This window comes from Patella vulgata, chromosome 2 (genome assembly GCF_932274485.2).
Source record: "Patella vulgata chromosome 2, xgPatVulg1.2, whole genome shotgun sequence".
In the NCBI taxonomy this organism is placed as follows: Eukaryota; Metazoa; Mollusca; class Gastropoda; family Patellidae; genus Patella; species Patella vulgata.
The window spans coordinates 82,688,208-82,714,492 of NC_065880.2; the positions used below are offsets into that span (position 1 = coordinate 82,688,208).

At 36.9% G+C, this 26,285-nt stretch overlaps 2 protein-coding genes and 1 non-coding gene across 3 annotated transcripts; 2 read left to right on the forward strand and 1 right to left on the reverse strand.

The window, feature by feature from the left end:
* Nucleotides 1-217: 217 nt before the first annotated feature.
* On the forward strand, nt 218-18,440 carry LOC126812483 (alpha-mannosidase 2C1). Its single transcript, XM_056098393.1, has 16 exons — nt 218-253; nt 1,822-2,010; nt 4,500-4,530; nt 5,031-5,086; nt 5,673-5,820; nt 6,497-6,576; nt 7,407-7,501; nt 8,253-8,357; nt 8,935-9,004; nt 9,624-9,710; nt 11,109-11,252; nt 13,227-13,336; nt 13,865-13,944; nt 14,732-14,874; nt 15,408-15,511; nt 16,285-18,440. The coding sequence occupies exons 1-16, from the start codon at nt 218-220 to the stop codon at nt 16,406-16,408; spliced, it is 1,602 nt and encodes a 533-aa protein (XP_055954368.1). The 3' UTR covers nt 16,409-18,440.
* A 783-nt stretch (nt 18,441-19,223) lies between these two features.
* On the reverse strand, nt 19,224-19,371 carry LOC126813699 (U12 minor spliceosomal RNA). The gene has a single exon (XR_007677025.1). It is a non-coding gene; the product is annotated as a U12 minor spliceosomal RNA (small nuclear RNA).
* A 2,674-nt stretch (nt 19,372-22,045) lies between these two features.
* Nucleotides 22,046-25,514, forward strand: LOC126809957 (serine/threonine-protein phosphatase 6 regulatory ankyrin repeat subunit C-like). The gene has a single exon (XM_050534834.2). The coding sequence runs from the start codon at nt 22,057-22,059 to the stop codon at nt 25,132-25,134; it is 3,078 nt and encodes a 1,025-aa protein (XP_050390791.1). The 5' UTR covers nt 22,046-22,056; the 3' UTR covers nt 25,135-25,514.
* Nucleotides 25,515-26,285: the final 771 nt, after the last annotated feature.

The following is a 26,285-nucleotide window of genomic DNA, read 5'->3' on the forward strand; positions in this document are numbered from 1 at the left end:
ATGATGAGTTAAATATTCACATATACAACACATGATGAAGTAAATATTCACATATACAACACATGATGAGGTAAATATTCACATATACAACATATGATGTGGTAAATATTCACATATACAACACATGATGAGGTAAATATTCACATATACAACATATGATGTGGTAAATATTTGAATATACAACACATGCTGAGGTAAATATTTGAATATACAACATATGTGGTATATATTTGAATATACAACACATGCTGAGGTATATATTTACATAATGATTCATACATATACAACGAAGACTGGAGTAATATTTTTGCATAAAAAATAAACTGTTTTTAATGTACAACTGACTATATTCCAGTGGTTGTTTTTACATACAAGTCAGAAGGAAACAGGAAAACTTAAAAAAAATAAAGTCTGTTAATGACTGGGGTCTCATTTTACAAAGCATACGAGGGGTGATTGATAAGTAGTGAGCCTTGATTGGAAAACCGTGCAACACAATGATACCACGTTTTGCACGTGCACTATTATGTTCCTCAGGCTCTGTCACAAACTTTCATCACATTCTGTTAAACTGTTTGGTTGTGACAGGTCATAACAATCAAGTAGGTTCTGTTGTTATCAGAGCTGTGATTAAGTATCTGCATAAAAAGCCATAACACCGAAAGCCATACATGATGATATGGTTGAGACATTAGGAGATGATGCTCCTTCATATGATACAATTAAAAGGTGGTCAGCTGAATTCAAGCGTGGCCGAAACAGCATTGAAGACGAAACACGCCCTGGTCGAACAAAAACTGTCATCACCTGAAATGGTACAAAAAACCCATGATCTGATAATGAATTACCGGCGAGTTACTGAACGATTCATAGCTGGGGTAGTTGGTATTAGCCAGAAGAGAGTTCATTTTATTATCACTGAAACTTTGGAAATGACAAAGGTTTCAGCACGATGGGTGCCAAAGCTTTTGACGCCTGATCAAAAGCGTCCAAGACACATCATGTCAGAAGAGAATCTAGCCTTATTTGAAACCGATCCTGACCACTTCCTAAAACAAATTGTTACTATGGATGAAACTTGGGTTCACCACTTTCAGCCAGAAACAAAAGAGCAGTCAAAACAGTGGAAACATGTGACCCAAAGCAGGCAAAGACTGTTTCCTCGGCAGGAAAGGTGATGGCCTCAGTATTCTGGGGGTGTTCTCATGGTGAATTACCTCCAAAAGGGTCAAACAATTAACGGTAGATACTATGCAGCACTTATAAGGCAGTTGAGGCAAGAAATTAAGACCAAAAGACCAGGAAAGCTGACCAAAGGTGTGATTTTCCACCAGGACAATGCGCCAGTGCACAAATCAGCTGTTGCCATGTCAGCAATCCATGACTGGTTTTCAACTTCTTCAGCATCCACCCTACTCTCTTGATTTAGCTCCCTCAGACTTCTATCTGTTTCCTGCTCTGAAGAAATGTCTTTCCGGTAGGCATTTCCCGTCTGACGATGATGTCATTGGCGCTGTGGATGATTTTCTACACACCCAAGACAAAGACTTCTACAGAACTGGAATAAAGGCTCTGCAACACCAATGACAGAAGTGTATTACATTGAAGGGGGACTATGTTGAAAAATCAATGCATTTGATTTCAATTTTTTGTTTCTTTCTGTGTTAGACTCACTACTTATCAATCACCCCTCGTATGTGTATTAAACAGCAACAGTTTACTATTACTGTTTTGTGTGTTTTGTGAAACGGAACCCTCTGACACACTAAATTTAAGAACATCTGTTCCACAATATTTGTTTAGATTTATCTTCATTAACAGGTGAAGAAGCAGAATCGTAAAGGTGAATTATTGCTTCGTGATGTGGAATTTCTGGCAACCATAGCAACAGTATTATCAGGAACCAGTGGAAGTCGTTATAAATATCCATCAGGAGATTTAGATCGCCTGTGGAAACTTCTGTTGTTAAACCAGTTCCATGATGTTTTACCTGGATCTTCTATTGGTATTGTAAGTTCATCATCTAAACCTTACTTCTTGAAAATAGCTTCTAATGTACAAGCCCCATGACCAGTTAATCAATAGCTTTTGATGTACAGACCTCACCATGGTTGATTAATATTTTCTGATATACAAACCCCATGATGGTTAATAAAACGCTTCAGATGAAGAAATCCCATAATGGTTCATTAATACCTTCTGATGTACAAATCCCATAATGGTTGATTAATACCTTCTGATTTAAAAAACTTATGATGGTAGATTGATAGCTTCTGATGTGCAAACCTCATGATGGCAGGGCTAGAAATGCGTCATTTTTTATACGCCCACATTTTCATATGGACGTATATTGTCATCGCCCCTGTCCGTCCGTCCGTACCGGTCATAATTTTTATCCGATTTCAATGAAACTTGAAATATAGGTTTATCACCCTAAGATCTCGGTTCCTTTCGATATTGGCATGTATCGGACTGTAACTTCATGGATTATGGCCCCTGATTGTACGAAAAATCACGCTTTTAGCTTGTGAACACTGTAGAGGTCCCAATTTTTATCCGATTTAGTTTAAACTTGAAATGTATGCTTATAACCCAAAGATCTTGGTTCCTTTCGATATTCCTGAATTATGGCCCCTGATTGTACGAAAAATCTGGTTTTTAGCTTGTGAACCCTATAGAGATCATAATTTTTATCCGATTTAAAAAACAGTATTATTATATCACCGTTACACCCTAAGGATGACTGAGTTCGAATTTCGTGAAACTCAGCCCAAAACTGACAGACAAAATGGTCGCCCTTTGTTCTCAAATAGCGTAAATATATGGTATATCAAAGTTGTAGATCCTATAGAGGTCACAATTTTAATCCTATTTTGATGAAACTTGAAATGTAAGTTTATAACCCAAAGATCTTGGTTCCTTTCGATATTTGCGCATATCGAATTGTTATTTCCTGAATTATGGTCCTTGATTGTAGGAAAAATCACTTTCTTTTTAGCTTGTTCTCTATTCATCTCTCGAAAATGTGGGCGTATCCTGCCTGGCAGCCGCTGGTTGTGAGAATCTAAGAGGATTCTCATAAATGGCATCTGCGCGAATCCTCAAAATCTTAATTAATAATACTGTCTAAAAAACAAGATTGTGTTTATTGTGTTAATCTAAAACATCAAAATACAAGAAGAATGTTAAAAATAGAACAATGATATGGATTTTTTGGTAAACACTTAAATAGTGTCAAAAGTAATATCCAGAAAATGCCTTAGTCAAAATAAGTTGATATCACACAATTGCATTTCTTCATAGCACAATTTGTAGTCTTTTGTCCATCGCGTAACTAGTCACGTAACCTGCAAAAGTTTTTATTCATTCCTCGATGATAGACAAACGGCACAATGATCACGTGACAACTACAATTGAAATTGCTATAAAACAAAATTCTGTACAACTATGATATAGCTTCAATAATATGTTTAAAATTAAGCCTCTGTCAGCATGTGTATAAACGCTATTTAGATCTGGTTTATTGACCCAATTCCAACCGATATGTCACGTCATTGGAATTCAGCATTTGAGATTCTGTTGGTAAAATACCCACTGTTTCTCTTTCCGTGTATTCGGTGTTCTACCAGAGGATTATATTCAATGAAGGTTTAAATTGACCTAACAACTGGTCAGTGAATCCATCAATGTATAATCCAGTTATTATTTTAATATCTACCTGTACCTGGAATTCACACGGACGGAGCGTAGAAGACGTGCGATTCGCAAAACATGTTGAGATCGGCTAGATTAAATGTCAGTCGGCTGAAAATACAGCTGACTACGAACACTGACCGACATTCAATAGTCGGACTAGACAATTCTCCAAGTTTTTTTTGTTTTTGTTTTTCTTTTTTAGAAAAATTTTACGCGAATCCTTGTAGATTTGCAACGTAAGCTCTTGCAAGAATCCTTGCGCGAATCAGATTTGGAGATTCGCATGAATTTCTAGCCCAGTGACGGTTGATTAATAGCTTCAGATTTTCACACCCCTTGAAGTTGAATTAATGGATTCAGTTGTACAAATTCCCATCCCAGGACAGTTGATTAATGGCTTTTAAAGCACAAACCGTATGATTGTTGAATAATAGTTTCAGATGTACAAACCCCACTATGATTGATTAATGGCTTCTGATGTACAAACCCCATGACTGTTGGGTACTAAAGGCATACCGTAAGATGACGTCTTTTGTAATTTGAAGAACGTCTCTGGATTCAAGTTTTATTTTTAATGTTTTAATTTTTTATGTTGAAGTGTATTGTCATCACCACTGTCTGTCCGTCCATATTTCTTTAAAAACTTTTTCTGCAGATCGGTTTTCATTAGTAATTTCCGCTGTCATTGAAACCTTATAAACATACTTTTTGAGATTCAGTTAATTCTACTGTGATTTCAGTTATGACAAACTGCTGGTGTGTGTATTTGTTGTTGCCTGGCAACTCTTTGGTTTTTTTTCTAGGTCTATACAGATGCCCATGAATATTACAGAGGTTAGTTGTAGATTTCTTTTTTACCATGAATCTCATATTTGGGTTCAATAAGCTTTTGTATACAACACCGTGGATTCCAAAAGGTATTCACTGTACACAAATCTTAATAGAAAAAAGTCAAATACAATCAAATATAGGAATATTTACATCAAAACTCAAAGTTATTTGGACTGTATATCGAGGCAGGGTTCCTAAACCATCTGGTAATGAACCCGCCATGCACCAAGATATAGAGTCAATAAATTTCCATTATCTTTTAATAGGCTTCAATGAAAAATATTTCTGTTATGTAATGTATAGCATATTGAATTTTAAAACCTATGATTACCACCCCAAAAAAATAAAGAAAAATACAATACCTGTTTAATTCTATTTGGCTACAACCAATTATTTTAATATCTCTATCTGGAAGGATTAAAATAGGTTAATAATTGATGATCTATTTTTAAGAATATTCTGGAATCTTTAAGACTCCTTAAATAATAATTTTTTTTCCCCAGATATACAGAAAACAGGAAATGAATTACTAGATAAATCGTTGACAGCAATTACTCAAGTAAGATGTTACATGTTATGTAAAAAAAAAAAAAATGAAGACAACTATTAAAAAATTTTCCTTCTTATTTCTTCGGGGAAAAAGAGTCATGTAAAAACCAAAAGATAGCTGCTTGCTTGTGCTGCTTAAAAGCTTTTAGTTGCAAATTTTCAAGGTTTTGAATTTTTAAACCAAGCAATCTTTCACATGATTCAAGTGGCTAATTATTTATCAAGATCCTGAGAAGAGAGGGAGAGAGGGAAGTTTAGCATTAACTCAACACAAAGTAGGTCATTTCGGGACTAACACATGATTCAATTTCAATAATTCGCTTGCACGTAGGGGTTTTTAGCAGTGGAAGGAAACCTGAGGACCCGGTGAAGGCTGAACTGGCGACCCTACTCCCTGTCACGTACAACCAGGAAATCGAAACCCCGCCAGTTGACTCAATGACAGACCATATGATACAGCGTGCACGTGCTAACCATTCGGCCATCCAACTCCCAGATACTGATGAGGTGAAAATCCATTTGGTGTGTCCTAATTGTGACTTATTTCTTAGTTTTAGCTAAAAAAAAAGAATATGTTTTTTGAATATGTTTTACAGAAGGGGGATAATTCTGTTGTTGTGAACACTCTAGGTTGGAATAGAAGAGAAGTTATCTCCCTTACTAAAGGTGATATAAGCCCATCTAGGAAGAAAGTTAAAACAGATAAATCCAGCCAACAAGTTGATCATAAAGGAGATGATTTAGGTGAGGGACTGAATTTGACTGAATGTTGATGTACCGGTAAATGCTGTTCTTCCCCTTTAAATGATATTATGTAAAGGGAGATAATTCATTAATAATTATGTGTACAGTAGAGCTCACAGTTTGATCCTCTTTGACATTTTGCTTCTGACTTTTTGTTGAGCATTTGTTCCACACTGTGGAAGGGTTAGTAAGTCTGTTACTGGCCAATGGATCTCCTAGGTTACCATTTGTTCCACACTCGGTTTGGTTAAAGTTTTCTACTGACCAATTTTCTAGATTACCTCGTGTTACACAATGTCTTAGATGTAAGTCTGCTACTGACGAATCTCCTAGGTTACGATTTGTTCCACAAACTGTTTGATTAAAGTCTTCTACTGACCAATTTTCTAGATTACCTCGTGTTCCACAGTGTCTTTGATATAAGTCTCCTACTTGCCAATCTCCTAGGTTACCATTTGTTCCATAGGGTCTTTGATGGAAGGATTAGTAAGTCTGCTACTGACCAATCTCCTTGGTTAATATTTGTTCCACACTGTCTGTTTGCTTGAAGTCTGCTACTGACCAACCTCCTTGGATACCATTTGCCCAGGTCAAACAATAAGTCCATAATGCCATAATGTGGTGATATTTTTCTTGCATGTATCTTGAATAAATGTGTTACTGTTTCATATTTCAGTGTATTGTGAGGTTCCTAGTTTTGGAATTTCTGAGTTACAACAGGTTGATATTCCTGCTCCAGTCACTGTTAACCAAACGGTTAGTTATGTTTTTAAATCCCATCATTAAATATTTATTTAAGACATTTGATGGTATGCGCTTCTGTCTCGCTGGTTGCTAACCATCAAGAGGTCTCCGGTTCATTCCTGGTGTAGGCAAAGCAAGTTCTTTAGGATTTTATGGTATGGTTCCCCATGTCAGTGTTGTAGAGCAAAGGGCCTGGCAAGGAACAATGTCTAGTCATTCTGGTAGGATGAAAAACTGAGGTCCTGTGTACACATTGACATGCATGTTACCTATTATTTTGTTGCCTAATGTTCTGCTCCAACAGGGCTAATGAAGACGGGCATACAGCATACAGTGTAGTATGAGGGAAATTTTGCCCAGGCAGCAGCGTTACAGCCAACTATTATATCAAATTCCAACATGCAAGTCAATGTTTACACTGGACGTCGGTTTTCCGTCCCATCCAAACGCCTAGACAGCTGTACTTGTCAGGCCCTCCTTCCTGCACCACTGACATGGGAAAACCACGTCGGAAAATCTGGATGAATAAAATAACCCCAAAAAACCCAATAAGGTTATTATGAACATGTTAACAGTTGTATACAGAGTCAGTTAAAATGTTTAAATAAATGTGTTTTAAGTAATTTTTTAAAAGAATATAGAGATGTGCAACATCTTAAAGTAAATGATAGATTATTCCATAAAACAGGGGCTTGAAAACTAAAAGAGCACTGACCATAATAGACTGGTTGAACAGTTTGGGGCTTTAAAAGTTGTTTATCTGATGTACATAATGTTCGATCACTGGAGTGAAGGCAAGTGCCATATATGAATCTATTTTTTTTTTTTTTTTTCCGTTTTAGGAAAGTGCTATACAGTTGTCCAATGGTTTATTGTCAGCTGATTTAGATAATAATGGTAGAATTATATCATTATATAATACAACAACTCCTCAAGTGTAAGTTACACAGTTGTTCTTAATTACAATAGCAGTTGTTCTTAATTACAATAGCAGTTGTTCTTAATTACAATAGCAGTTGTTCTTAATTACAATTGTTCTTAATTACAATATCAGTTGTTCTTAATTACAATATCAGTTGTTCTTAATTACATTAGCAGTTGTTCTTAATTACAATAGCAGTTGTTCTTAATTACAATAGCAGTTGTTCTTAATTACAATAGCAGTTGTTCTTAATTACAATAGCAGTTGTTCTTAATTACAATAGCAGTTGTTCTTAATTACAATAGCAGTTGTTCTTAATTACAAGGTGTGGGATGGGGGGTGGATAGCCGAATGGTTAGCATGTGCGTGCTGTATCATAAGGACTGTCATTGAGTCAACTGGAGTGGTTTCAAATCCCCGGTTGTATGTGACAAGGAGTAGGGTCGCCTGTCCAACCTCATGGGTTTTCTCCGGGTCCTCCAGTTTCCTCCCACTACTAAAGACCCCTACGAGCAAGTGAATTATTCTCTCTCTCTCTCTCTTAATTACAATAATCTCCCTTGTTAGTGGTGCAGGACCTGGCAAGAGAGAAAGTATAGTTGTTCGGATGGGACTAAAAAAACAATCAATGTATACAGAAACATTTTGACGTGCACGTAAAAGACCCAGGTAAATTTGAGAGATCTAATTGTTATTTTGTAGGTAAATCAGAGAGATCTTATTGTTATTTTATTGCACTTAACATGATAAAATTTTTTCATGACAGAAATTTAATAAACGCTGATCATCCAGGCAATCAGCTACTGATATATGATGACATTCCATTATACTGGGACGCCTGGGATGTTATGGACTACCATTTAGAAACCAGGTAAGTTCATAGTATTTATAAAATTAAACAACACTAATTATAGTGACCGTTTACTAGTTCTTGGGAGGAAGAACAGTTGTTCCCGTGACTTAGGCAGTTTGGAGCAATCTAGTTGAGTCCAAATTGAGCAGTTTTGAGTTGTCGAGGGGCTAAAAGGTTAACAATCAGGGTTGCTACTCTGGACATGTCCTAAGCCATTTTCAAAAAGTCTGACCAGGAATATGCCCAGTGGGACATCAAGATATGGTGAATGGTATTCAAAATTCCAAAATATCTTCTTTAAGTGTCATTTAGTAATTGAACAGTAACACACTAACACTATTTATGGAATAACAATTACTGATTTATTAACATGCAAAGTTTCGATGATGATACTCTCATCCAAAATGTATTGATTTTCCTGTGCAATATATACATATCTTATGTTTAAAAAATCTAATTCAGACCTTCTTTAATCATTGTGAACAATCCACACTTTATTTGATCTTGGAAGTTCATGGTTGAATCTGAGACTTGTATATTAATATCTGTAAAAAGTTTGTATGTCTTATAAATATGTTTAATTATGTTTTGGTAGGAAGTTAGTTGACAATGTAACCCAGAAAGCTGTTATTATAGATAAAGGACCACTACGTGTCACCATTCAGGTAAACAAGTTTTATTTAGAGCTTTATTTAGAAGGGGGGATTGGATGGCCGAATGGTTAGTGCGTTCGAGTTGTATCATAAGATCTGTCATTGAGTCAACTGGCATGGTTTCGATTCTCTGATTGTACGTAACAAGGAGTAGGGTCGTCTGTCCAACCTCGTGGGTTTTTCTCCTGGTCTTCCGGTGTCCTCCCACTGATAAACACCCCTACCTGCAAGCGAATTATTGAAAAAAAATTGAATCATCTGTTAGTCCCAAAATGACTTGGTTTGTGTCGAGTGAACGTTAAACCCCATCTCTTCCGCCTTCTTCTCTCTATGTATATATATATCGTCAATATCTCCTGTCTTTTTATTGTCATATCCGATCATAAGAACCAAAAAATCTTTCTCTGTCTCTCTTTCTCTCTCTCTCTCTCTCTCTATTTAAAAATTTTATAGATATCTATATATTTGCTTTTTGTAAGGATCTGTGAATACTTGGGTGAAGGATAAGTGATTTACAATTAAATAAAAGAATTTGCTGGGATTTTTCAGTTATTCACCAGAAGGAAACCATTGAAATTTCTTTTCTTGGGGTTATTGCCCCTTTGACTGTAATAACTTCTTTATTATATAGGTTTGCTTAAGAATATCTGAAGTGAGTCATATTAAACAGGAGATAACTTTAGATGCTGGATCACCATATATAACATTTAAAACTCAGGTAAGCTAATATAACATTTAAAACTCAGGTAAGCTGTATGTATCATTTAAAACTCAGGTAAGCTGTATGTATCATTTAAAACTCAGGTAAGCTTTAATTAACATTTATAACACAGCTAAGCTATATATAACATTCAGGGGCAGATTGGTGTCTGAAACCGACTCAGGCTCCCGTGTAGGAGCGGCCTCATTTACTGACCGAGGGCTCTCCCCCTAGGGAAATTTTTCAAAATGAATCCCAAATATGCGATTTGGTGGCATATTTCATTAAATTTTCTGATGAAATTCGGAATCCCCATTGCAGGATTCCGAATTCCGGCCCACACCCAGCACACCCGGCCCAGAAAGTCTATTATACCAGCCCATTCCAGACTCAAGTGATGGCGTGGTGGCCCGTTAAAGCCACCGACCACATACAACATGATCATCATCGCTCCATGACCAGTCCAATACCCCCCCCCCCCCCCCATATAATGTTCAGCAGAAAAGGTTTTTAAGGCGTATTGGACAAAATTATCTTTTTAATATTTTGTCCGACCGGCCCTTTATGAGGTTGCCCGATCGCCCGATGGCCCAATCTGCCCCTGATAACATTTATAGCACAGGTAAGATCTATTTAACATTTATAACACAGGTAAGCTATATATAACATTTAAACCTTGGGTAATTGTATATAGCATTTAAAACTTGGGTCATTAGTGAAGCTGGAAGTGATTGGGAGTGGCAACTTTGGTGTTCTTTAGAAGGATACAAGGTGTCTAAAACAATTTTATATAGCCACAAATGCTCTGTTGACTCTATGTTTTTTGGTGTGTATTTAAAGTAGCTAAGTCTCTAACTCAATATCAAACAAAACCTTCAACATTGAAAACACGATTTATTTGTCAAATTAAATCAACATTCATCTTACCGGAAAAAGATGGGCTTTTGATATCCAATATGTAAGACAAAATAAACATTTTACCATTGGTACACGAATCGTTTACCATAATGCGCTTTAGCCCCAGTTGTAACAAGAGACTCGAGGGACGAGGCTAGACACATTGCACCAAATCAAACGGCGTATGTAGACTGGAATAACCAGACGCTAGAAATTTGCACTCGATTGAGACTGCTGGCTTATTTCGCCGAACATAACTGATTTGAAATTGGAGTAAAAGCGGAAACCATTGAATGTAAATCAGTTTATATACATTCATATTACAGTATTAAATGCGTTGCATCCCACTTTTGTCAATTTATAGGTCCCAAATGTTAGCGATTTAGCTCCTTTAATTGTGTTTATTATGGGTGGGAAAGCGGGACAAACTCAAAGACTGAGAGACATAAGCTCTAGGAACTATTCTGTGCGAATTCAGATTCTCAAAATGTTTTTAATTTGTTCCAATACCAATATTAGGTTTCTTGGCATGAGAACAGAAAGTTCCTGAAAGTGGAATTTCCTACAAGTATCCATAGCAACAAGGTATCGTTTGATATACAGTATGGTTTTATAGAGAGACCTAACCATTATAACACTTCCTGGGATTCTGCTAGATTTGAAGTAAGTTGTTTAAATAATTTTATTTTGTATCGCCCATCCTGAGCTCTCATTTCAGTTTGTAGCCTGGAGGTTGTGTGTTTGATCCCAGCATTGGCTAAGAAAGTTCATCGGGATTTTCCGACGTGGTTTCCCCTTGTCAGTGATACAGGACAATGGGCCTCACAAGAACAGCTGTCTTGTCATCCGGATGGGATAAAAAAAATGACGTACCGTGTATACATTGGTGTGCACATAAAAGATCCCTTGGCAGTATAAGATTAGACCATAGTGCCGCTGCCCGGGCAAAATTTCCCTCATAGCAGACTGTATGGCTTATACCCATCTTCATTAGCCCAATCGGAGCAGAACAGTAAAACGTTAAACAAATAGACTATAAAGTCGCCAAAAAACAATCTGATCTTAGTGAATCATCTCAAAACTGGGCTAATGTATTATGTAAAGAAGGATTTTTTAAGTTGTTATATATTTTATACTTAGTGCCATGGAAAACGCATCCCTTTTTTTTCCCAAATATTTTATTACTAGGTGCTTGTGTATGTATAATATTATGCAATACTATGAACTATTGTTTCACACAATGCTCCCAAACGCAAAAAATATCAACCCGTATGCACAAAAAAAATTACACGAGATGCACATGAAAAACTCAATATTCACGTGCAGCATTGTGTGTGAGCCCTTTAAAAGCATGTTTTCAACTTAATGTGCAGTACATGAACTGTGAAACGTCAATCTGTAGTAATTTGTTGTTGGACGTGTGAAGGAATCGAGCTAGAGATGCTGAGACTTACTGAAAATCAACAGAATGAAGCCATTGGAATGTCCCGGGCTGGAATGTCTACACGTGCTATTGCCAGACACTTCAATTGTCATCATTCCACTATTATAAGGTTGGTGGAACGTGTTCCGAGTTACTGGATCAACACGTGACCGTCAACGTCCTGGTCCACAACGCGTTACAATTCAGACTCAAGACAGCTACATCCGGGTCACTCATTGCGTGACAGATTCCGCCCAGCGACTCGAACAGGTGCAGCAGTCGTCGGAAGACAAGGACCAGTAAGTGCCAACACCGTAAGACGTCGTCTAAGAGAAGTAGGACTCAGTGCACAACGACCTTATGTTGGGGCTATCCTCAGGGATCATCACCGTCAGCGGCGTTTGATATAGGCTCAAGGACACCAGACATGGAGAAGAGTAGACTGGCAAAGTGCGCTCTTCGGTGATGAGAGTCGCTTTCATCTTTATCACGCTGATGGCCGTCAACGTGTGTGGAGACGTCTTGGGGAACGTCTTGCAGACTGCTGTGTCTTCAAAACGAATCGATGGGGTGGGGGAAGTGTGATGGTGTGGGGAGGCTTCACATTTCATCACCGGACCGCCCTACATATTTGCAGGGGTCGCGTTAATGCTGTAGTCTACTGTGGTGATGGCCCGTGGAGGACACACGCGCTACTGACATCTGTGTCGTACTTTTGGTTTTGACCCCTCTGACTTTGTACCCTTGATTACAGATTAAACATCCATAAGTGTACAAATGTGTTGTTATTGATGTGTTCCCATTTGAATATTGTTCACAATAAGAAGCAAAATAAATAAGATATGTTTACAGGATCATTTTGTTATACGAAAAACTAAGTGATGCGTTTTCCATGGCGCTCAGTATATATATACCAGTAACTATTTTATAATAGGCCTACCTGAGAAATAAAATTGTTGCATGTTGTCTTTTTTATCACACCATTTGGCAGATAAAATATTCCAGTTGGCGGGGTGAAAAAAGAAATGAACATCTTTTTATATAAATATTATCATCTATTTTGGCAGAAAAAAATTGAAAGTCAGTGTGATACATGCATAGAAACATGACAGTATTGATGCAATAACCAAAATATTACAATGATGTATATTATAAGTTTGTGGACATAAGCGTGCTGATATAATATAGGACTATAATCATGGTCTTTATTATAGGTTTGTGGACATAAATGGGCTGATATATCAGACTATAATCAAGGATTAGCTGTATTAAATGACTGTAAATATGGCTACTCAGCTATTGATGGAATTCTACGTCTGTCATTGTAAGTTTTATTTTTTAGAATATGATAGCGCACAGGTTATTATTATTTATGCTGATTGAAGCTATGAGCTATATTTAAAGGTACATTATGGGAGATTAGATAAAGAGCTGGCAGTTCTCACTATTATAGTTAAATACTAGATAATGTAAAGGGAATTTGCTGAAAATTTCAGTCAAATTGATCCTCTCAACCCAGATTTTAGCGATTGAATTTTCGACCTAGCCTTGATCATCATTACTGAAGTCGGTAGGATAAAAAATATAGTCTTGATTATCCATTTCATGATTAAATTATGAATGGAAGTTGAACAGCAAATCGGAACCTAATCCAATAAACATCACTGGCTAGCTTTCACATGGAGAGTTGATTACGGTCTGGATAAATTAATTAATTTCTAATTAATAATTTAGATAACATTTCAGACCTAAAGAAAGGCAGATTTAGCTCTTGCATAATATATGTTTAAACACTGAAGTCAATTGGGAGAAAATTACTAATATTGAACATTATGTGTTCATTTTTGTACAGACTGCGATCACCCAAAGCCCCAGATGCTGATGCTGACATGGGTGACCATGAATTTACGTATGCTGTCATGCCTCATCAAGGTTAGTATACTTTAGTCAGAATATCACTGGATAATCAGAACAAAACAAACCGCATAATCCGATTCTGTCCCCACCAGAATTCCAGATGTGGTGGTAGAGGGGGCAGAAATAAAATGGGTGGAGTGGGGTGAATTTATAAAAATTAGACGGCTGCAAAAATGTTTTGAGGCTATTTCTGCCCATGGATATAGCAACTAGGAAAGTGGTTCCGTAATATAGCTGATCAGACTCTGAACGGCGCTGCACACACTTTTTATTACACGGATTTTAAATATTTCCAAAAATTTTACGACACAAATAATGTCTTCAGCACAATGCTTCAGACCGAAAAGTAATGGAATTCCAGGCACTTTATTTTGTCGTCTAGAAGGCAAAAACTTTTTAGGGCACTTTAGTTTGATTGTGTTTCAGGGTCGTAACTAGCTCAGAACAACGAGGGGGGCGGGAAGTGTTCTCTGGGTTGCCGTAAAATTGACGAACAATGTATATATCTTGTTTTCATGGTCGACAATTTTTTCACAATGGGGGCGAAACCTAACCCTAACCCAACCCTAACCCTTAATTTTAGGGCCTACCTCCCCCCCCCCCCCCAGTTACGGGCCTGTTGTGATTTCTGCCCCCAAAAATATTATATTAATTATTTTTTCACTTTATACGTCTGCCCTTAAAATCTGATTGCCTAAATTTATATTGGGGTGGTTTGGGTGTGGGGGGGGGGGGGGGGGGGCAGCTGTTTAAACAAGATATTCAACCTCACACCATTGGTTATTATTATTGTATATTACAGGACGTTTACAAGAGAGTGGAGTTATACAACAAGCTTGTAATCTAAACTCACCATTAATTATAAAAACTGGTAACAGTTTGACTACCAGTAGTAGTTACTTTACAGTCAATACTACACAAGTTATACTCGATACTGTTAAACTGGTAATATATCATCATCATCATCATCATCATTGTCATCATATTAGTAATATTATGCTAGTAATAATGTAATAAAAATCATCATCATCATCATATTAGTAATATTATGCTAGTAATAATGTACGAAACATTTAATGTTGATCATAATCATCATCTCCATCCCAATATTAATGTTGACTGTTATCATCATCATGAGACGTGATTGTAGATTGTTGTCACCACCATCAGTCTGTCGTCCTCATTTTTTTGCAAATGATCTAGAGGCTAAAGTTATCATCTGATGGACTCAAAATTGATTGATACGAAATTTCATGATCATGAGATGAAAAAAGCTTATATGATTTGATCCAATTTCCGATAAAGTTATCGTCTGATTACCAGTACATGTTTTGGAAAATAATTACTTCTGATAATTACTGAATGGATACCAGTTTTTATTGTTTTATAAATACCATTGAAACACCCTTTATACCACGGATGACTCAGATGCTATGGATGTATGTTTCATTGCCTGGCAACCTATGTTTATTTAACAGAGTGAAGATAGTGGGAATAAAATAGTGCTAAGATTATATGAAACTTATGGTGGATCAACAACAGCTGAAATATCAACTGTATTCAAGAACATAACAGTACAAAGGTATGGTATTTATTTGGATTATTAGGACTGTCATTGAGTCAAGTGGTGTGGCTTTCGATTCCTTGTCCAACCCCTGGGGTTTGCTGCAGGTCCTCCAGTTTCCTCCCTTTACTAAAGATCCCTCCTTGCAAGTGAATTATGTTAGTCCTGAAATGATCTAGTTTTAGTCTATTGGACGTTAAACCCCATTTCTCTCTCTTTATAGAAAGAAGGGATACATCTCAGCATTGTCACAATTCCTAATTTGGGTCTTGATGGTATCGTTAAAGTAGCCGTTCTGTTAATATTGGTAATTTAAGAAAAACAAAAACCAAGTACATAATTTATGAAAGTAGTAATATTGTTATTCGTTTATAAATACAAACCATGTCCAGTATGTGCATGGAGTTATGTTAGTTATTTAGCTTTTTTCCCCTGTGAGGGAGCCACTGTGAATCAGTGAGTAAGATGTTGGCGTGCTAAACAGAAGGTCCTTAGTTGCTCCTGGTGTCGCCAGAGAAAGTTACTAAGGATATTCCTGTTCAGTTTTCCCTCGTCTTTGGTGCAGGATTGAGGACCTGACAAGGACAGTGTTTAGACGTTCGGATGGGAGTTTTCACATTGGTGTGCACATAAAAGGACCCCTGACACTTATAATTCGAAGTAAGAGTAAGCTGTAGCGCTGCTGTCAGACATGGTATTAGTTATAAGTAGGATGTTAATTACCAGTAATCTTGATATCAATTCACTTATTTTCTGTGATTTATGTTTTGTGGTAATTTCTATATTTCCAGATGTAATTGTTTGGAAGAGGTGATTACTGATGAAAGATGTCTTAATGTAACTAGTGGTCAACAGACGCAGATAACCCTAGAATTTAAACCGTTTGAATTAATTTCCCTACTCGTAACTTTCTAAACAAATATCGCTGGATTTATGGTCAGAGATTATATTGATTTCAGCAACATCTTGTGGGTGTTCAAATCCATTTAAATCAAGGCCATCTAATGATCTACAGAGTTGATTCTATTCTTGTTAATGTTAAACATACATTATGCAAGAGCAAAATCTGCTTATTACAAGTCTTTCTTTAGGCCTGAAATGTTATCTAAATTATCAATTAGACATTAATTAACTTACCCAGACCATAATAAACTCTCGATGTCAAGGCTAGCCTTCGATGCTGGCTGGATTAGATTCCTATATGCCACTAACGGCCGTTGATAATTAAATCAGAAAAAGTGGTTAATCGAGACTATGCTGTTTATATTAATGATTTTAGTAATGATGACCGAGACTATGCAAAAATTTCAACCGCTTTTTTCTCGGCTCATAGTGGATCAATTTGACTGAAATTTTCAGCAAATTACCTTTACACTATCTAGTTTTTAACTATTATAGCGAGAACTGCCATCTCTTTATCTTATCTCCCATAATGTATCTTTAATAAATGGCTAAATAATTCATGCAATATTTTTAAAGCCAAAAGAAAGACCTGCCATTACATTTCTCTGTGCGTCATTTGTATCTTTTGGAAAGTATCAAATTTTCTACTGCTTATCCATGCTAAAATATACCCAAATTGATTATTTAATATTTAAATAAGAAAAAAGATTTGAGCTTTGACTTGTGTAAACTATATCATCGTCTGCAGTGGATGGCAAATGTTGGCAGATTTTCAATTGATGTCTTTGTAAATGAACTGATATTCCTTTTAGAGATTCCCCTTGTCAGTGGTGCAGAACGGATGGCCGACAAGGACAGCTGTCTAGTTAGTTGGATGAGATGAAAAACCTAGGGCCTGTGTATACATTGGCGTGAATGTAAAAGATCCCTTGGCAGCTGGAATTCGATATAAGAGTAGGCCGTAGTGCAGCTGCATGTACAAAATTCCCTCATTATATGGCATATTTCTGTGTTCCTTAGTCCCGTAGGAGCAGAACAGTAGGATGTTGAACCCCATTTCATTTCATTTCCTTTTAAAGAATCAAGTTTCACAATATTGTAGTGATTCTTCAACCCCTAAAATGACTATCAGAGATGAGGAGTAGGGTCGCCTGTCAAAACTCATGGGTTTTCTCCGGGTCCTCCAGGTTTCCTCCCACTGTTTAAAAACCCATACGCGCAAGCGAATTATTAAAATAAAATTGAACCATGTGTTAGTCCCGAAATGACCTAGTTTGTGTTGAGTGGACATTAAACCCCATTTCTTTCTCTCTGTCATAGATTTTAAGTCACTTTGAGACTAGCATTTTTACTTCTATAATTACGTGGCATGGGATCTTTAACATGCACTTACAATTTGTACATGGGTCCTTTGGTTTTATATATTATCCGAAAAACTAGACACACTTTCCTGATCCGAATGTTCAATAATTTGTTATATTTCATGATAAAATTATTTAATTGGATGTTACTAAAATTGTCATTCTTTGGAAAATATATCTTTCTGATATATGTGGTAAATAGAATACTGTTATTTCAAACATTGATCAAATGGCAAATTTTTGAAGAATACAAGCAAATATCATTGAATACAGCCATTGAATAACCTATGGTTGAATTCAATGGTTTGTTCACATACAACTTTTGTCCAGAAAGACATCACTTTCAGAATTACGTCAAACTGTAATGACGTCACCACTAACAACCACAATTTTGTAAAAAAGAAAGAAAAAGGGTGGGACCTATGATGAATTTTAACGTTATTGGTGATGATTTATTTTTGATAATCTGGATAGTACAGTGTATTTTGAGATTTACATGTAGTTATGGAATAAAAACAGAACTCAATGACTATTGAATACCACTTGGGTTATTCAATGGTTCAAGAGTGTGTATACCTGCCGCATTCCACTCGATAGCGCTTGTGGAATACTTGCGGTTTTCAATGGCCATTGAGTTCTATCTATATATATTCTTACATTGTAATAAATTGCATTATATAGCTGATATTTAGTTTGTATCTTTATTATATCCTATGTGTTAGTTTGTGTCGTTAATGCCATCCGCCTTTTGAAGATAGCAAGGGAATATTAAAATGGGTGACACAATAACTTTCCTTCTAATTGAGCTACAATGTTCAAACTTTTTGTAGGTGCTTATTAGGAGTTTGAAGATGAGCATTTTTTGCTTAGGGTAAGCAGATATAAGCAATTTGATTGGTTGGTGCTTTGGGGCATGATAACTTTAGTTCTAAATAAATGAGAGTGATTTCAATCCCATGCTTGTAAAAGTTGTAGGGTTGTTTTAGTCTCCTGTTTACTTCCACATATAAAGACCCCTACACGACGTGCAAGTGAATTAGTGAAATAAAATTGTACCATATGTTAGTCCAGAAATAAACTCGTTCGGGTTCATTTGAGTTAACCTGATTGGAAAACATTACTACAATTTTTATCACGTTAAAACTCACGTTAAAACAATTCTTATTAGATAGCACATATAAAATTAATATTTCCTGTGTGGTGCTACCCTTGTCAGGGATACATGACGAATGGGTTGGTGAGTATGTGCAAGAACCCTTGACAGTTGAAATCCGATCTAAAAGTAGGCTTCCTGCGTGTCCACATTGCGTGGCGCATCTCCATCTAAATCAGTCTGGTTGGTGCTGAAAAGTAGGGACATCCCCACCCACCCATTATCAACAAAATACATCCAAGTAATGATTAGTGTTACATGAATATCATCCATCAGATCAATGACTAGAATATTTTTTTTCAATTAGATTTATGGGGCAGATCACTACACGAGGGCATCCCTCAAAGTAGGAGGGTCACCCAGGGGCGACCTGTACCCCTGTAGAAATTCATCTGATATGAGAATCAGAAGCCTGGAACCAACCAGGCTTTTTATTTTCCTTACTCATTAGTTTAAGGCATACTGATATCTGGGTAGAGAGTGGCACCAGTTCTAACAATCACTTTAATAAATACTGATCAAAATTCTATAAATTTGAAATCCCTGAATGATCATTATAAATTAAATAGTACAATTTGATTGATATCCGTTTTGATAGTATAACAGATTATCCTAAAGTACAAATTTTGATTGTAAAAAAAATATTTGACAAGCCAGTATTTGCCTTATTCTGCACTCATTTGGTATCTCTTTATATAGAAAGAACTATGACTTATTATGTATAACTTAGTTTTGTACCTGATATATTCGTTTTATAGTTTGCTAAAGTTCTTAGCTTTAAGATAAAAAAAACATATTCATTACTTGTAAAATATATTTTCAATAATTTGATGCCACAAAAAAGTATTCAATTTACTTCTGGGCGTTTAAAAGAGGGTGAAAGGGAGATAACCCATTTAAGTAATCGTAAGCAGAACGTTGAACATATACAGACTTGCATGTTGTTCAAGAAGGGGTCACTGGTGTGTACTTTTATCCTTTAAGATGATAATGCCCGTGCCCGCCGCGCTCGTCTCGTGAATGATTACCTCCAGCGTCACCATATTGTCCATATGTCTTGGCCCACCGCGCTCGTCTCGTGAATGAGTACCCCCAGCGTCACCATATTGTCCATATGCCTTAGCCAGCCATGAGTCCCGACCTTTCCCCTAGAGCAAGTCCTGGGACATGATCGGGAGACGTGTTCGTCGAAGTCAACGTCAACCGGCAACACTGCAAAAAACTGGCCGTGGCACTGCAAGAGGAATGCGTCAAATTGCCCCAAATCGTGATTGGACGGTTGAGTAGTAGCATGCCACGACGAATTGCTGAATGTCTGAGGATTGGTGGAGCTATATTACTCATTTTTAAGACAAAAATCAAAAACGTCCATTATCTATTTGCAAGTGAAATGGGGCCGTCCGATAAGCCGCCCATATGAAATCTTTATGTTCATGTGTGGGCAATTGGCCTGTTATTAACATACACTGGTTATCTCTAATAAAAACAGCAGTGCATTTCCACAGTTTTGTATTGTTTCTGAATATCCCCTACTTTTTTTTTGAAGAGTATATATACTATATACACGCCGACTGTCTTACAGTGTATACAGCCCTTATATATATTATATACACATCAGCAACCTTACAGTATACATGCACTTATGTATATTATATACATGCCACGCACCAACTAACTTAGACTGTATACATGTCCTCATTTACATATATATATTATATGTACACCGACTACCCTAGACTGTGTGTACTGCATACGTTTATAATATACCGTCAACTATCTTTAAATTATATAACCTGTATTATAAATAAGCCGTTTCGAACATCATTCACTCCAATAATTCAAAATTGTAGTTGAACACGACGAGTATCAAATGGCCTTTAATTTGTGTCCATGAAACGAATAAAGATCCCACACAAGATGCCTTTGCAAATAATCGGGCTTTCCCAGTGAACTGACGTAACTTACCTAAAATAACACGATATAGGATGTGACACTCAGCTTCCTTGATCGACCAAAATGGTTTGTCTTCTAGCAAAATCAAGGTATATAATCTTTTATCCCTTTTTATTGATATTATATATAACTTTATTGATCCAGCCTTTCTCGAACATTGGTTGCCAGTCAATGGTGTAATATAAATACGATTAGGATGTATATAAATACGATTAGGATGTATGTAAATATCATTAGGATGTATGTAAAACAACAATGGTGTTATATGTAATATATATGCCTATGTCTACTATATATATACGGTGGTTTAGTTTAGTATACATGTCGACCTAAATTAAACATATTGCGTCTTACTAACTTTGATTGGAAAGAGGTCACAGGAGAGAGAGAGAGAGAGAGAGAGAGAGAGGTCATATCGGTACTAACAATTGGTTCAATTTCATTTCAATAATTTGCTTGCGCGTTGGGGACTTTAGCAGTGGGAGGAAACCGGAAGAACAACAGAAGACTCGCATGATTGGACAGGCGCCCCTATTTGTCACATACAAACTGGGAATGAAAACCACCCGACTCGACTCGGACATACCTAATCATCCAACGCAAACCCGTTAACTATTCGCCACCCCACCCCATATCACAGATGAATCATTGTTGGCGACCATACTTGTTGTCATGTACATTACCAGGATCCAACCCATAACCTGAAGGTTCACGTTACACTCGATAACACACCACCCCCTACTCCACTCCCGTCATAATAAACTAACTGGCTACGTCTAGGCAATAATATATGGAAATAAAACTATTTTCAGATTTGCCCAGGCAGTCTAGTTAAACATAACTGAACACGTACAGATATTTCACTAGAGTTCCGATTTCTGCTGCATTTTGGATTATCCTTGGAAATGATGGATTCTGGATGTTGGTGTGCCTCCTGCAATGCAGTTCGAAAAGATGAAATAGATAAACTGAAATACTTAGTATCATTTCCAAATCTTTGTGTTAATTCGGAATGGGGTGAATCTATTCTTATGTTAGCTTGCAGGAAACAGAACTTGGAAACAGTTTCCATTTTGTTGAAACACCAAAAGGTGAAGGACATCATCAATAAAATTTCAAATGTCGAAGGTCTTTCGGCTTTACATTTATCTATACAATTGGGACAGTCTGAGACCACGTGTCTTCCATTAGTAATGGCGTTAGTTGAAGCAGGGGCTGATATAAATATTTCCTCCACAGAAATGATGACCCCCTCGTTAATGACCGCCAGTAGAGGATTTATGTCGGTATTGACATACTTGGTAGATCATGGTGCTGATGTTCATGCAGTAGATCAAAACCAATGTACCGTGCTCCACCACATCGTCACAAAACCAAACGCCAATTTGTTTCTCCAGGAATTTATTTTGGCTGGATTGCAAATTGATTTACAAAATAAGTTTGGTGAAACCCCGTTATATCTAGCAACCATATCCAACAACGAGTATGCTGTAAATATGATATTAGAAACAAATGACTCTTGTGTGGATTTAGCTGACAGAAATGGAATCACACCACTTATGTTGGCTGCAATAAAAAATGAAATCAAAATTATAAAACTTCTACACAAACACAGTGCTAGTATCAACAAACAAGATAGCCGTGGTAGAACATCTCTGATTTTCGCAATACGAAATGGCAATAAAAGCGCTATTGATGTTCTGTTAAAAACAGATGCATGTGATGTGAATTTGTCCGATAACAAAGGAAAATCACCCCTTAAGTTAGCTGTACAAAATAGTAATACAGAACTTATCGAACTTCTTCATCAATATGGTGCAGACATTACCAAACAAGATAATCGCGGTAGAACATCCCTGTATCCCGCAGCACAAAACGATGATTTATACGATGGTGATGTGTTGCTAAAAACATATGGTGCAGACATTAATCAAAAAGATAAACGCGGTAGGACATCTCTGTATCTCGCAGTAGAAAAGAACAATTTAAAGACAGTTGATGTTTTGCTAAAAATGTATGGCTGCGACGTGAATTTATCCGATGACAAAGAACAATCGCCCTTAATGTTAGCTGTACAAAACAGCAACACAGAACTTATTGGACTTCTTCATCAACATGGTGCAGACATTAACAAACAAGATGCATGTGATGTGAATTTGTCTGATAACCAAGGAAAATCCCCTTTAATGTTAGCTGTACAACGTGGCAACACAGAACTTATGGCACTTCTTCATCAATATGGTGCAGACATTAACCAACAAGATAATTGCGGTAGAACATCTCTGTATCTCGCAGTAGAAAGTAATACTTTCAATGCTGTTGATGTTTTGTTAAAAATGGATGGTTGTGACGTGAATTTACCCGATAACAAAGGAAAATCGCCCTTAATGTTAGCTGTACAAAACAGCAACACAGAACTTATTGAACTTCTATATCAATATGGTGCAGACATTAACAAACAAGATGGCCGCGGTAGATCTGCTGTTTATTACTGTTTGTATCAAATGTGCAGACGCGGGGAGTATAGCATAGAAATAATGAAGTTGTTGGAATGTTTTGGTGCGGAATTTAGATCACAAAACTGCGACAATAAATTACTTAAACACTTGCTGAAAACCTCTTATGATTATCTCAAGCATTTGATGGATTCGAATAAGGTTGATTTTGATGGATCGGATGGAAATGGGGATAACATTTTACATTATTTAGCCAGATGTGACATAGCCTCTCCTTCTTTGGAAAGTCTTTCATATTCAGAAATGTTAATAAATGGCTCAGTTTCTTCTTTTCGTAAGGACTTTTTGACTGATAAACGGATTGATATAAACCGTAAAAATTCTACAGGTAACACGCCATTAATGGTCGCAGCCCTTTTAGACAACACCGTGTATATGCAAATCTTGTTGCAACATGGATGCAGTACTAATATAAGCAACATGTACGGACATACTGTCTTACATCTCAGTATTATTGGATTCGTAAAATGTAAGTACTACAATACAAGTCAAGTGGACTCGGTGTTGTTAGCTGCTATATTGTCTTCAGATATAGATGTCAATGCTCAGGATAAAGATGGACAAACTGCCTTAATGTTGGCTGCTAAACTCGGAGGTTATAACATCGTAAAACAGCTATATAGAGCCGGTGCCGATTGTAAGATTTTGGATAAGTTTGGGAAGTCGATGGCACACTATCTTGACTTCGCTGTAACAACAGATGTTAATTTCTGTAAATACATTATCCGTGGCTGTGGAGTGGATATAACAGACAGAAGAGGAAAAACGATGATGGACGTGGCCATTCTATTAATAAATATGGAGCAATTATCGGATGCTCTGAATCTGATTAGGTACCTAATAGATGCAAACTATTGCTTTCAGAATCTTGGCTATAATAGACGAACGTGGATGTTCCTTTTCCCGTTGTGGGATCTCTTATCTGGTAGAATTAATGACCATAGAAAACTGTTGTATGAAAGTGGAGTGACCAGGATCGACATTGCTTCCATTTTACCTTTCATGGAAGATGGGTACAGGTACAAAGATAATAATGACGTACAGACAACTAGACCAGTGTCTAAAGAATCAGAATACCATTCATTTTGTAATAACATTTGCTTAAAGTCATTGTGTAGGAGAATTATTAGGCAATATTTAGGACCAAACATACAAGACAAGGTTACCCAGCTCAAGGTACCATTAACAGTGCAAAATTTCCTTCTATTGAAATGTTCATTAGAAGATACATATTTCATTTTAGAAACGGAAGATAAATATGACGATGACCACTATTACTGTAATATGAATATGCAATATGATACAGACGAATTTTGTATAGATCTTTACGATTCAGAAGATTATTATGACTACCAAGATTGTGATGCATGCACATTATTAGCCCCATACGTCCCATCCATCTATTTACTATCATCATCAATATCATCATCACCATCCTCACCACCGTCATCTCAATGTTCCCCCACCGCCTCATTATCATCATCACCATCATCACAATGTTTCTCCATCTCCTCACTATCATCATCATTATCATCATCACCATCATCACCACCACCACCGTCATCTCAGTGTTCCCCCACCGCCTCATTATCATCATCACCATCACCATCATCACCACCACCACCGTCATCTCAGTGTTCCACAACCGCCGCATTATCATCACCATCATCACCACCACCAACGTCATCTCAATGTTCCCCCACCGCCTCACTATCATCATTACCATCATCACAATGTTCCTCACTAGCATCCTGATCTGCGTCGATACCAGCATCACCAATATTGCTATCAACATTACAACAAACACCACCACCAAGATGATTTATCTGTTATACATACTTAGAAGTCTTTACGCCAATAGACCTTATGATACAGCGCGCACGTGCTAACCATTCGGCCATCTAACCCCCAAACGCGTTCGGAAACGCTGCGAAAAAGCATACATGGAAACGGCCATTGCACGTTTATAAAACTAAATGGTTTTATAATATTGCTTACTAATTTCCGTCTTAGTATCTCTGTCAGAGAAGAACAATAGGACGATAAACTCCATTTCATTTCATTTCATTTGCTCTATTAATTGCTTTGATGTCACCAGTATAACTAGTTAGTAACATTAAATGTTTTATGTCATTTTTTAATTTGTTTGTCTAAGTTCATCAGGATTCTCCTGAGTAGTTCCCCCTTGTCAGGGACAATGAATAGTCCTTCGGATGGGACAACAAAAGAGGTCTAAAGTACACATTGGTTTGCACGTAATGGTTTCCCTTGGTAGTTGAGATTTAATATAAGAGTAGTATGTCTGTAGCGCCGCTGTCCTCGCAAGATTTCACTCATAGCACCCTGTATGCCCGTCTTCATTAGCCCAGTCGGTGTAGAACAGTTCAGCGACGCGAAGTTAGCTTGTTGTTCGTTGTTCGTTATTCGCCAATATGAAACAGCTCGTTGTTCGGTTAGAAGGAGAGGTTGTTAGAATCTATTTCCCAAGACTTTGACGTGTTATAAACTAATTAGTCTAGAAAAACCAACACCGGCGTAATCCCTACAAAAGTGTCTTTATTATATTATTAATTCAATATCTGGTGAATAACGATCAACAAACCAGCTCGTTGCTCGTTATTCGCGAATACCAAACAACAAACTAGCTCGTTGTTCGTTATTCGCTAATATAAAAAAGTCCGTTGTTCTGGTAGAAAGAGAGGTTGTTCGAATCTATTAAAGTTTTAAAGTTTTATAATCCAATTAGGCTCGTTGTTCGTTATTCGCCAATCTGAAACTGCTCGTTCTTCGGGTAGAAAGACAGGTTCTTAGAATCATTTTCCCACGACTTTGAAGATTTATGAACTAATTAGGCCAATAAAAACCCACTCCTGATGTATTCCCTAAAAAAGTGCCTTTATTATATT